The sequence below is a fragment of the Podarcis pityusensis genome, assembly GCF_964106645.2.
Source record: "Podarcis pityusensis genome assembly, chromosome: 5".
In the NCBI taxonomy this organism is placed as follows: Eukaryota; Metazoa; Chordata; class Lepidosauria; order Squamata; family Lacertidae; genus Podarcis; species Podarcis pityusensis.
The window spans coordinates 14,878,496-14,892,401 of NC_138032.1; the positions used below are offsets into that span (position 1 = coordinate 14,878,496).

Genomic DNA, 13,906 nt, shown 5'->3' on the forward strand with positions numbered 1-13,906 from the left:
TAGAAATGCCAGTGTAATTCTCAAATCCTCGACCTCTAACCCTGTTAGGATCCAGACACATAAAATACTGTAATTAAGTAGATCAGCCTCAAATGTATAAAGGATAATTCAAGTATTGGATGACGTGGTATAAATGATTAATCTCAAGAGGTGTCCCAAGCACTGTCTAGTCCTATTATGGCTGGGCCAGGGAGGTAATCAATACCTCCTTGTAGTTGTTCCTGCCTACTTGAAGGAGGCAGTGGTAAAACCACTCAAGAAAGAGGCCTTTTCTGTGGTGGCTCCCGGCTTGTGGAATGCTCTCCCCAGCGATGCTCGCCTGGTGCCATCGTTGCATATCTGTGACTAATTAAACAATCTCTGTCCTTTTAAACTGGGGGGGGGGAGTATTGTTTTTGTTTGTAACTGTGTTACGCATTTTTGTGTTTCTCGATTATAAACTGCCCAGTGATCCTCAGATGAAGGGCGATACAGGAATTAATAAATGATAAAAAATAATTAATGAATAGGGCTGAAAGACACAACTCCAGTATAGTCCGTGTGCCTTGTCTGTATTCTACTCTTAATATCTGATTTGGGAACAGCTTCTCATTTTTTAAAAAATATTGTGCACTACTCAGCTCAGGCTATGAAAATTCATCCAGATGACCTCAGTTCACCCTGGTTTCAGGCTGGCTCTCATTAGGAGGCAAAACATTTTCTTGCCAGGAGAAGCGCATTGGCATGCTTCACACAGTCGTTTGAGGAGAAGCCAGCGCATTAGGCAGTTCCATGAGAAGGGCGCCTGCCTAAAGCAGACAGTGCCACTCTGCTGGAATGCTAACTGGCTTTTTAGGTCATCTACAACTGAGCCATTGCCAGCCTGGTTCCTTCAAGATTCTTTGGACTCTCATCAGCCCAAATCCCATTCATGGTATATCATTATTTGCACCCAGAGAACATTGTGAAGGGTTCTGATGCCGCTTTGCTGAAGCTTAAGTTAAGCTAGGTTTGTTTTTCACAGGTATACGTTGCTGTTGAGTGCAAATTCAGTTCTCTTCATAATAGAGAATTTGACACACTATTATTATTTTTTTAAGCCATCACATCTTGCTTCTTTTATGAACTTTTGGGATGGTTCCATGTTTTTCTTTTGAAGGTCATGGATGTTCAGCCTTTCAGGAATGCATTAATAAATAAATTTAAATTCGCTGTGTTTGTGGGGTTGGAGAAGCTGAATTCTACAACCTGTGCTCATTTTGCAATTGAGCAAATTTGATTACGTTTTCCCAGTTTGAAAAAAGTTCTATAATTTCATGCTGGTTTTGCTAGTTAACTGATAGTGGCAAAAAGCTCTACAGACCTCTGAGAGACAAGTGTGGCACAGGGCTCCGAAAGTTGTGTTAGGACTACAGAGACTTGGGTTCAAATCCTTGTTCAGCTGTGAAGTTCCTGTAGGGAACTACAAACTAGTCACTCTTTCTTAGCCTAACCTACATAACAGGATTGTTGTGAGGATAGGATGAGAATGTGGGGGGGTGGGGAAAGAACCGTGCTCATCCTTGATGAAGGATATATATATACACACACACACACACACACACACACACACACACACAGTGGTACCTCTAGATGTGAACGGGAGCCGTTCTGGAAGCCCCTTTGCATCTAGAAGCAAACGTAACCAGTGACAACACGTCTGCGCATGTGCACATCGCCTTTTGCTACTTCTGCGCATGCGCGTGACGTCATTTTGACAGTCTGCGCATGCGCAAGCGGTGAAACCCGGAAGTAACGCACTCCGTTACTTCCGGGTTGCCGCGGAGTGCAACTTGAACGCGCTCATCCCGAAGCACATTCAACCCGAGGTATGACTCTGTGTGTGTGTGTGTGTGTGTGTGTGTGTGTGTGTGTATATATGTGTATATATATATATATAAACTCCTGTCATGTTCCTGTCTACTTCTGGCTTCTGAGAATTTCAGCAGGTATTGCCCCCACCATGCACTTTCAAATATAAAGGTTTGAAACATACACTTTCCAAATGGAAGCCGAGATTTCCAAGAAACTGAATCCGGCCCATACCATCTCCTTTGTTTCTCCCGTCCCGGCATTCCTGTGGTATCGCAGCACACAGCCTTGAGTGTAGGAACCTATGTTCTATGTTGGGCATCCTTTAAAATACCTCAGAGCGTTGCAAACTTACCACAATTTTTGAGCAGCATTTGGGAGGCGGTGGGCAGAACTGACTGCAATGTGATCCAGTAAAAGCTTTTAAGAGCCGATGCAAAATGCATGAGCACGCCAGCCACCAACAGTTATTTTCTACTGCTTTCCTGGAAGAGAAAGAAAATCTCAGTACAGTGTGTGTCGTGTGGGTGGGTGTGCTCTGTTGCGCCTTTACAAAAGGTGCTTGCTTGAAAAGCTTTAGATCTGCACCACCCAAGCTCTTATTGTCCTCGCTTCCCCTTCTGTTGCCTGTGTGTGTGTGTGTGTGCCCTGGCACACTGAACGTTCCCTCAGGACTCTGGGATCCTCTGCAGTGACCTAGTTTCCTTCCATACAGCGATGAAGAGTTCAGCGCCAGGCCCAGCCTGGGATTTTACCGCATGGGTCTCCTGGAAGGAGAAAGCCAATAATCCGTTGCCTCAGCAGAGTCACTGCCGCTCTCGTGTTGTGAGGAAGGCTGCTGCTGCTGGGCAGTAGGCCTCTCCGCGAATCAATCACCTAGCATTTTCCTCATGAAACTACTTACACGTGGCTTCCCTTGCCAATTCGACTATTTATTTACAAAACTATTTGTAGTATTGTGAGGTGCCTTGTACTGCCCTTTTGAGGGTGCGAGGCACCTCACAATTTCACGAAACAACACAATAAACGAATTTAAATGATAAAGCTACCAGTTCTCTATCTCCAGGTCTCAAGCTATTGTTGGACTACAACTCCCATCGTCCCTGACCGCTGGTCCCGCTAGCTAGAGATGATGGGAACTGCAGTCCAACAACAGCTGGGGACCCAAGTTTGAGAAACGCGGCGAGAAGAAGAAACCAATTTAAGCCGAATGTTTTATTGCAAAGTTGTTATTTGTGTAAGCCGTCTTAGGAGTGTTGCAGTCTTTAAAGGAGACTTGGAAATACTTGTTATAATAATAACAGGGTTTATTTCTGATCGAAGAAAAGGAGGAAGGGGTAGAACTGAAATGCAAATATACAAGGATATAAGCGTATATTTAACATACGATATCCATACTCTGCAAAGAAAGAAAGCTACCACTCTTAAAATAAGAACACTGTTCTCCCCACAGCCTTTTTCACTGCACTGTTTGCATACTTAACTTCTCTTCAATATGAGGAAGATCTCATTACATCAGAAAATACCCTTGTGCTTCAAAATGTAATGGGTTGTCTGCAACACTGCAGATGTTGCACTTACACAATGGGATTTTCTCTTCTTCTCTCCCACCCCCTCCAAAATCTGCTCTGGGGGTCCCCCAAACCTCTAGGGCAGATTTGAGGGGGGCGTTCAGGGAAGAGGTGAGGAGGGAGAAGTTCCATTGCGCAAGGGGCACTCTGCGAAGGTAACAACAATGTTGGAAAAAATCCAATATGTCTGCCTTAAATGTGAATCACAAAATTACAGTGGTAACGGGCGGTGGTAATTACCCGATAAATCGGTTGGGATTCCTCTTCCCCGTTTCCCAGGTTTGGGGGCAAGTAATTTGAATTGTAACAAGATTTGGCATTTCCTTCTCAGAATAGGAATGTGACTCTCATTTGCAGCTTCCCTCAAATTGTAAGGGCTCATTCTGTCAAAGGTTGACAGTTATGTCATTTCGTTCCGTGTGGAATGAGGCTAATCTACTAATTTTTCCATATCCAGGACCTTATTTAACATCAAAGTGCTGGCTCTGAGGTGTATTATTAATTGCTTGTGTGTTCAGCCACAAAGTAAATCTGCTTCAGGCTAGGAAGAAAAAATCTAGTATGAAAGAACAATAGTCTCTAAATCCTTAAGTGTCCTCTTGCGTATTTGCCATTATATAGAAGATGAAAAGGAACCTAAAGGCTTCGGGCCCAGCTAGATGATACATGAAATGTGTCGCTGCATTTCTCATAAATATGTATGTATGTATGTATGTATGAAAGAAAAAGGCAGCTGGGGTGTTAACCCTTACCTCCTGCACTGTGTTCCTAATTAAAATTGCCCTCTCCACTGAAGCTGTTCCCCCAGGCCAGTAGGGCAACTCCCATTAGCACCAGTGGACACTTCCTTCATTCTGAACATAGCAGTTGTGTATGGTGGGTGGGTGTGATCCTAGTTGCCGTCCCCTTGGATGGGAGGTTGCCTGTTCTTGCTTGGGTTGCACTGCCTCTGAAGGAGCAGGTACAAAGCTTGGAGGTACTTCTGGGTCCTTGGCTGTCGCTTGAGGTTCAGGTGGCCTCAGTGGCACAGAATCCCTTCCATCAGCTTTGGCAGGTGACCCTACTGGGCCCCTCTCTGCACAGGGACAGCCTAACTACCATCGTCCATGCTCAGGTAACCTCTAGGTTAGATTACTACAATGTGTTATGTGTAGGACTTCCTCTGAAGACGGTTTGAAAACTTCAGAATTTGGCAGCCAGGTTGCTCACTGGGGCAAGACCGTTTGAGCATATTGCACTGATCCTGGCTCGAATCTGCTGCATCTGTATCACCTTCCCAAGTTGCAGAGGGAATCCAGTGGAGGCGTGAAGCAGATTGTATGGTAAAATAGCAGAATGACTCATAGCAGAATGAACGGCAATGTGTTGGCATGCACACCTATGGGCAATGAGAATGCTATTGCTTCCTTAATTTTTAGTGAGTTTCTAGTGGGAATGGAGCTGTTAACTGCCTTATTCCCAGGAGAAGCTTGCACTGAGTACACCAAGGCTGGTGGAGTGGGAGTTTGTGGCCGAATCCTTCCACCATTGCATAACTGGGACAGCTAAGTGATTCCTTTCTTTCTTCTTTCCTAGGGTCGCCATGTCAAAACAGGACAGCTTGCAGCTATTAAAGTCATGGATGTCACCGGGGTAATGTATTATTATTATTTTTACTTTATGATCATGTAATCTACTGAACAATGTGCAGCTCCGTCAAAAATTGAAACCTCAGTTTTGCCATCCATTGGTTTGCATAGCAAGAGAACACCCGTGGACTTGGATGGGAAGGGAAGTGGACCCTTTTTCATTTAAAAAGCAGTGATTGGTGTCCTCAGTCAGCAGCAGGCTCACCGTCATGCAATAACCTATAGTTGACCCTCAAGTTGCTGAGCTGCAGCTCGTTGTGAATCTAGCTTGGATAGGAAGCTGCCTTATTCTGTGTCAGACACTTTGCCCATCTAGCTCAGTTTTGTTGGCACTGACCTGGCAGCACCTTTCCAGTTTTTCAGGCAGGGGAGAATCCCAGGCCTACCTGGAGATGCTGGGGACTGAACCTGGGACCTTCTGCATGCAAAACAGGTGCTCTGCTTATGAGCTGTGGTCCTTCTGCATCCAGTTTGATGAGCAAGCAGGACGTCAACAAGGAGGCGCAGACACCGCCACTTGCTTGGCTACCCTCATTTTCCAGCATCAGTCAACCATGCCTGCTTTGATTGGCTGTTGCTGTCCCATTAGTCTAGCTGAAAGGTATGAGTGGCTGTCCTAAGTTGGCAGGTTTGTTTTGTCTTTGCTCTGCCCCTTCCCAGGTGCTTTCGAGGGATAATTCTGCAGAATCTATTCAAATGCATAGCTTGAGAAAATAAATGAATCTCTTCTATTCCTTCACCCCTCACCTGGTACTAGTCCTCAGGGTCTCACTTTACTAATCCACCCAGGATTGAGCTGGAACTCACTGGATCAAGAAACACTGCTCAGAATGAGATATTTTTTACCAATAGCAATAGAAATATGCATGCCACAACTCAGTGCATGGAAGCCTTTGGTATTCTGAGCCCTGGATTGCTTCACCTTGCAAGAACCCAGAGGTGGGTGCATTGAGCTGTTGTGTGGCTAGAAGATGCATTGCAGAAAATGCATAAATATGGTCACTGAGGAATTTGCATGACAAAAAAGGAACAGGGATTTTCAAGGTATTAAGCTTGTTATTCCTTTAATAGGAGGAAAATAAACTACGTGCTTGCCAAAAGGCCACAGGGGAAGAAAGTGTAGAATCACTAAAGCTTTCGGAAGCATAAGCACTTCGGGGTTTACTTAATAAGAGTCTTAATTCACGAAAAATCACACACCATGTTTTTAAGCCTCATTCTCAAATTTTGTGCCTGAAAATGCAGCGTGAGATTTCAGGGAGAGCTTGTATTAAAAAGAACACAATTAAATATAGGATTTAAGCCAATCTCCTTCTCTCCCCACCCCACGTTCTCTCACACATGCTGCTGCTTCAGCAGCACATCCATCCACTCCTCTGTCACTTACACACTCATACTCCCTTCTCTGAACGTTGTGGGTTCTTCTGGCTCACACTTGCTTTGTCTTCTGGCAGCCATTTTTCTTTTGGCTCAGACAGAGAAGTCTCAATTTGCTGACTACAGTCGCACCTTGGAAGTGGCACAGAATCCGTTCCGGAAGTCAAACCAAAGTGTGGCTTCTGATTGGCTGCAGGAAGCTGCTCTTGCAGCCAATTAGAAGCCCCGTTGGATGTTTGGCTTCCAGAAACAGTTCACAAACCGGAACAGTCACTTCTGGGTTTGCGGCATTCGGGAGCCAAAACGGTCAAGAACTAAGCTGTTCAGAAATCAAGGTACCACTATATACAGGTGCTCATATCTGGCTCCTGGTTCAACGATACATTGGAACGGGAGCTTTAAGCCTGACAGCTTTTAGAATAAACAGCAGATTTTCGTCGGGATAGGTATAACCGCATGTCACTTCACTCCAAATCTTCAGATGACATCAACCAGTGGTTCCAAGTGGATGTCAAAATGGTGCTCACTTCCCTCAAGTCACATCCCAGCCAGCCAGCTTGGAAGGATACCATAGTCAATAATATTGTAAATACCCTTTAAGAAATGTCCAAGAGTCTACAAATACAATGATTGAAAAGGGCCTGCCATTCACTGGGAAGCAGGGCTAGCCCCAGTTTGAGGGGGGTCCTTGGAGAGAGGCACCCTTTGATCAAAGGAACAGGTTGCTGCGAGAATTGCTAATTTCCCAAATGCCTGTTTCCTACCAGACAAGGTTCAAGCTTCTTCTTTTAATTCACAAAGCCCTAAACTCCTTAGGCCCAAAGTACTTTAAGGACTGCCTTATTACTTATGTTCCACCTTGATCACTGAGATTTTTGGAATGGGGCTCTTTTCATGCCCCCATTTTGGAATGGGGCTCTTTTTGGAAGCTGAACGTCCAATGCGGCTTCCGATTGAGTTCAGGAAGCTCCTGCAGCCAGTTGGAAGCCGCACCTTGGTTTTCCAACGTTTTCGGAAGTCAAGCGGACTTCCGGAACGAATTATGTTTGAGAACCAAGGTACGACTGTAAAATAAATTATACATTGTTCCAACTAACACACTATCCATATTGAACTTTAATTGCTCTCAGTTTAAATATCCAGGCTGCAGTCGTAGTCATAGCATGCTTTGATAAACTGAATTCAGTGTTAGAAACTGAGATATGAAAGTTAGGAGCTAAATGGCACTTTAAACCTAGGTTATGGGCGCCACAATGGAGTGTCTGGGCGGGCTTTTTTAATAATGAGAATACAAAGCTGAAAATGAATGAACTGCAGCTAAGATCTTATGTTCATTTTTCACATGGTCTAGTCCTCATCTGAAGACTGCAAAGAAACAAAAACAAAGCCATACTTCCCCTGCCTGCCCCCCGAATATTCTTATGAGGGTCCCTTCTTCAGTCTTCAGAGAGTGGCTAGAAGTGTGGAGGCAGAAAAAGGTCCTTCTTTTCTTCCAGAAGTGGCAGCTTTTAATCTGAAATCTTAGGCTCAGTACTGCGCCCAGAGCTCAGAAACTGCTTGCATTAATGAAATTCCCTGTCACAAAAATGCCTAGAACAACTGAAGTTTTGAACGTTGAGTGTCTTGTATCTAGAGGTTGCTTCCGCTGGTGGAAGAAGTCTTTTTCATTGGTGGAAACCTTGTCCATTCACAGATGGGAGCCTTTGGATACAACCAACCCAGTGCGCTGAGCTTTCTGTGGCATTTCACTGGCGCTCAACTTTATGTACTGAGATTGTGAATGAGGATTTTTCATTATAAGAAAGGGAGAAGGGTTGGGGAGGGATGAAGATAAAAATGAACCAATTATGATTAAGACGAAGAGAAGTAATGCCTGGAAATAAGCCTGTTGTTGATTTGGTGACACTGATTATATTTCTTTTTTATCCAGGATGAAGAGGAAGAGATTAAGCAAGAAATTAACATGCTAAAGAAATATTCGCATCACCGAAATATTGCTACTTACTATGGTGCTTTCATTAAGAAGAACCCCCCAGGAATGGATGATCAGCTTTGGGTATGCAATGTTTCCTTCCTCCTCCTCTTCTTTTTACAAACAGCGATTATTTTCTTTGGCTTATCTACATGGGATATTCAAAATCCCTGTGACATTTCACAGAAAACCGTGAAGGATTTATTGTTTCCTTGCCTCTGGAATCTGTGTGCTTCCTTTTTAAGGGCTGTGTTTCTCAGATGCTCTAGATCACCTGCATATTGCTATAAAGAAATAACACTTCTGTTTCTTCTAGCATAGCTTAAGCTCAGGTTTGAAGCAGACACTGTCTCCATAAAAAATATTGTGCATTAAGAATGCTGCAGATGAAGAAGTTGCTGGATCAGACCAAAGACCTATCTTGTACTACAACATCCTATTCTCACAGTAGCCAACCAGATGTCTATACGAAATCTGCAAGCAGAACTTGTGTTAACAGTGCTGTGTTCAATTGTGGTCCCCAGCAACTGGTATTCAGAGGTATATTGCATCAGATTCTGGAGTTAGTACACGGCCATTGTGGCTATTTAACCTTCTCCATGAATTTGCCGAAAAGCCATTTAAAGCCTTCCCTGTCTGTTGCCATCACTGCATCCTCTTACAGTCAATACCATAGTTTGATTATGCACCGTGAGAATAGCTACTTCTTTTTATCCTGAATCTTTCACCAGTCAGCTTCATTGGATGCCTCCAAATTGTTATATAATTTGGGTGGTGGTGGGAATTCTCCCAATTCTCTTTATCCACATCGCAATTTTACACACTGGTTCTCACACATCTCCTTTACTCACCCTTTCCCTAAACTCAAAAGTCGCAAATCATAGAGTTGGAAGGGACCCTGAGGATCATGTAGTCCAACCCCCTGTGATGCAGGAATATGCAGCTGTCCCTTACAGGGGATCGAACCTGCAACCTTGCTGTTACCAGCATCACGCTCTAACCAACTGAGCTATATTGTAACCTTTCCTTGTAGGGGAGTTGCTCTAGTCCCATTTGGCTGCCCTTTTCTGAATTCTTCTCCAGCTCTACAATATTCTTCTTTGAGGTTCAGCAACTGCAGTTATATATAGTATTCCATGCTAAATAAAACCTGTAGGGTGTTAAATGCTATAGGGAACAGGTTTGCCACCTGTGTCATGTCTGCCCTGTGCCCCCTTGCACTCCATAATATCTAGCATGATTTGTCACCTGTGTTGACATCAGTGTGAACCCTGGGTTGAAGGTTAACAGTGGTAGCCTGACGCAGGTTTTGCAAACATGGGGCTTGTGTGTGAATCAAATGACAGTAAGAAGGCATCCTATGGGCCCATAGTTGAAAGCAGCGCTGTGTATTTTGACCCACGTGATTCACTAAACCGCTACGTTTTTTGTTGCCTGATTGAATTAGAACTCGTGAGAATTCTGCTCTTCCTGCTCTGGAGATAAAAATGCTTGTTTATTTCCCCCTCTTGCCTTTGTCGGAATAAAAATCTTTGCCGATAAAGCCAGAGTTATTCTCTTTATCAACACTCGGATGAAGTGGTACAAGAAATAATAATAATGAAAAGGCAGAGTTCTTTCAGTGCAGATTAGGATCTCTCCGAAAGAGCAGGTTTCCGACATATTTTATTGCCACCTTGAAGCGCATCTTTCTATTTTCGCTGCACACATTTTATAATATTTGTAATTTTCATGAAAATGTTCTGTAATTGCTTTTAGCTTGCCATAAGCTGCCCTGAGCGGTGGAAAGGCAGGTACAGGTGTTCTGAACAAGCATTAAAGTGCAGGACAACACAACCCCTTGTCAGGCTCCAGGGATAGAGAGGCCCAGTGGGTGTAGTTTGCTGTTAAGCCAACCCCCACAACAAGTTCCATAATAGAGTGGGTACTCTTTGACAGTGAGGTCTTCATGGTTATAGAGCCTATGTGCACTCGGGCATAGCCAGGGTGTTACGAACAAAATCCAAAAGAGGGAAGTTACATCAGCGCATGGAACATCTCACTTTATTGTTCTTAGAAAACACTGCTTTCATTTTCTTTTAAGAGAGAAATTGTGAGGATTAAAAATAAACAAATTGTTGTCGTTTAGTCGTGTTCGACTCTTCGTGACCCCATGGACCAGAGCATGCCAGGTACTCCTGTCTTCCACTGCCTCCCACAGTTTGGTCAAACTCATGCTGGTAGCTTCGAGAACACTATCCAACCATCTCATCCTCTGTTGTCCCTTTCTCCTTGTGTCCTCAATATTTCCCAACATCAGGGTCTTTTCCAGGGAGTCTTCTCTTCTCATGAGGTGGCCAAAGTACTAGAGCCTCAGCTTCAGGATCTGTCCTTCCAGTGAGCACTCAGGGCTGATTTCCTTCAGAATGGACCGGTTTGATCTTATTGCAGTCCATGGGACTCTCAAGAGTCTCCTCCAGCACCATAATTCAAAATTCAAAATTCCATGGACATCTTGGACTCCATGGACACAAATTACACCTTGGTTAATATTTAGTAAGATCGCCAGGGGACAGGCAAAATTGCTACAAGGGTTGGATTCGTCTCACAGATCCCTGGCCTGTTGTGTGAACATAAGAATCAGGAGAACAGGGTTGCCAGGATCCATTTTAAGGGCTAGCCAAGGCCCGTGCGGAGCTTGTCCCTGTTCGGCTGGGAGGCACAGGGTGTTCTTGACTTGACAGTGTCAATCCGGCAGGGCTGTGACGGGGCTCCCTGACCTGCTTAGACCTCCAAGGCCTAGGGCAAGTGTACTCAGCTGCCCTCTACCTCTGCACGGGCCTGGGCCTAGACCAGGGTAGCTAAACTATGGTCCTCCAGAGGTTATTTGGAGTACAGTGCCCATCATCACTGACCATGCAGGCTGGGACTGATGGGAGCTGGAGTCCAGCAATGCCTTCGGGGCCATCCCTGACTAACCGCTCCTGGCCTATCCCCTATGAACACTTTCAGGCATTGAGATCAGAACAATAGCGGGACTCTCTGTTTCCCCACCACAGACCTGCCTCCATTCTTCTTTACCCCTGCCTTGCCTCACTTCAACTCTGTTTTGCCTTGCTTTGCCTCACCTTCCATCTCTCTATATTGCCTTGCTTGAATAAATCTCACCAGTAGCCATGGGAGATACTAACTTTGGCAGAAGGGAAGCACCATCCTTTTTATATTATTTCACAGAACTTGGAAGAGGTGAAAACTCTAGAATTTGAGCCGCTTCTTCAGAGCCTGGAATGTAAAAAAAGGGGGGGGGGGCGGGAAATAAATATAGATGGATGTATCAATGTACATTTATTAGTTCATTAATTAGAGCCATTCACTCAGGTATGCTTACACTCTATCGCATCTTGAGAGCACAGAGCGCATTGTGGACACAAAATAAAATTTCTCTCCCAAATACTCCTAAAGTAGAAAGCCCTGCAAATATAAATCCCTCCACTCTTTAACATCCAATTAGCTGTACAGTGTCCAATGACACTCTGTTTATTAAATCAGACTCAATAGCTCACCAGATTGTTCTCCTTTCACCCCCTTTGGCTTTTGTCTTATTGGAAGGGGTGGTTGATAGGGCTCCATCCTGGTCCCCTGTCCTCATTTTTAGTGATCTTCATCCCACAACTCTCCTTTGCCCTACCTGGACTTGCCTTGTTAGATTTAATGAGATCATAGCACCAGGCATCTAAGATTCCGGGGCCTTGTCTTAAGTAATATCTTTGTAGGAACAATGGGGGAAATTAATGCTAAGGGTTACCAAACAGAGTAAGGGGTACAAAATTAAAAATCCATTCCATTCGCATTGGTATTCCGGAGCCTCTTCTGGAAATGTTATTGCAAGCTGTGGAGCCCTTCTTTAATTTCAGTATGTTAACACAAAAGCATACATCCGCAAGGTAATATAGGTGCCATTCTGCTTTATGTTTGTCATCTGTCCTTGCTGTCTAGGGTGGATTGAAGTGATTAACCGAAAAGCACTGCCATGCATGTACAATGGCGTTGGCTTTTTCGCTGCTCGTCTGCTGTTTGCAGAGTTGCAGTGTTCAGGCAGACAGAGAGCTCCAGGCCAGTGAAAGCTGGGGGCAGAATGCTGGTGACAGAGCCGCTCCCCAGAGGGGATGAGGCTCATGCCTTCCTGTCTAAGGATGGATTGCTTCCATGGCAACCCTCAGAGTTTAGATTTAGAATGGTTGGTAGATTCGTAATGAGGAGCTGGGTGGGGGCTGAGAGGGAAGAAATCCATATGCAGAGCATGCAACAGAGATATATTCTTGGTAGGGTGGGGTGGATTTGCCAGGATTCCTGCCCTTCTTCCACCATGGAGCTGAGATGACCATGGCTAGTAATGTCCCCAAACTGTGTGGTTCATAAGGGAGTATATTATGCAATCTGTCAGAGGCTAAAATGGCACCAGTCTTTGCATTATTATTTTTCAACATCCAGCGGCCAAATCTGAAGCTAACTGATCAGCAAGCTCTCATATGACCCTAGGCCCTTGTTTCACCCATCTTGCGATGGCTCCTTCTAAACAGGAGCCATTAAAATATCCCAGGCTGCTGGTTGCCAGTTGCCAGCCAACTGCTGCCACTGAGGACCTCCGAGGCAAGGGAGTGGGGCCTATCTGCTGAAACTTGCTCACTCCACAATGACCAAGTGGACTAGGCCTGGGCAGACCTTTAAATACAGGACTTTGTTCTGTAAAGTAGGACACATGGCTACCTTGCATCTTCTGGTGGGAAGGAAAGGACTAGTAGATGTCTGCAGATGGTGAACAGTATTGGGCTGAGCCCATTTTGTTTTGTTTTCCTCAGCAGCACAGCTCTGGAGGGTAGGGGGAACAGCCTTCTTTACCTTTGCAAAGTCCTACCTCCATCTTTGTACTTCTCCCTCTCAGCTATGAGTGCAAGAAAGTACACCTGTTCCAAAGGTAGAACGTTGAAGTGATGGTGTCTTTGCAAACAGTCTGCAGTCTCTTTTCGTAGAGGCAAAGAGGTGCTGTTTTTGTTTAAGTCAGGCACCCATTTTGGTTTGGGCGAATCTGTGTTTTAATGTAGTCAGGAACACTTTGTCACATTTGCCATTATTATTGACACCTCTTTCATTTAATACATTCATGACACTGCTAATTGGAAATGCCTCTTTTTTAGCAACAAGTGCTTACAGTAGTGTCCTATTGAGATGGCAGCCTCTTTGAATCAATATTCCACCATCTGTGTCAGTGACAAAACCTGCTGGGGCTGGATATTTAATAATAATAGTTGAGAAAATTCAGGGTACAACAGAATATTTTTGTGGATTTTTTCCCTAGCTTTTGACGGCTATGTTTTTTAAACCTTGAGTTCACATTGTATTATGGTACCTATTTTTGTGGCTTCAATACTACTGCTATTTTTGTTGCGTTCTGTGATTTATTTTTTATGTAAACTGTTTTGAGGTAACAGGGACATAAACAGATATAATAATGAAAATAATAATCCCCTTCTGTATGTTCTGGATCTTTA

At 44.3% G+C, this 13,906-nt stretch overlaps 1 protein-coding gene across 7 annotated transcripts in view; it reads left to right on the top strand.

The window, feature by feature from the left end:
- TNIK (TRAF2 and NCK interacting kinase) overlaps positions 1-13,906 on the top strand; it is a 287,935-nt gene that overhangs the window by 148,190 nt on the left and 125,839 nt on the right. For all 7 annotated transcript variants that reach the window (XR_013987026.1, XM_081007748.1, XM_081007749.1 and 4 more), the window contains 2 exons: positions 4,977-5,033; positions 8,337-8,462. Coding sequence is in view for 6 of the 7 variants with exons in the window: in XM_081007748.1 (XP_080863874.1) it covers positions 4,977-5,033; positions 8,337-8,462 (183 nt within the window). In the remaining variant the exon portion in view is untranslated. The remainder of the gene's footprint in view (positions 1-4,976; positions 5,034-8,336; positions 8,463-13,906) is intronic.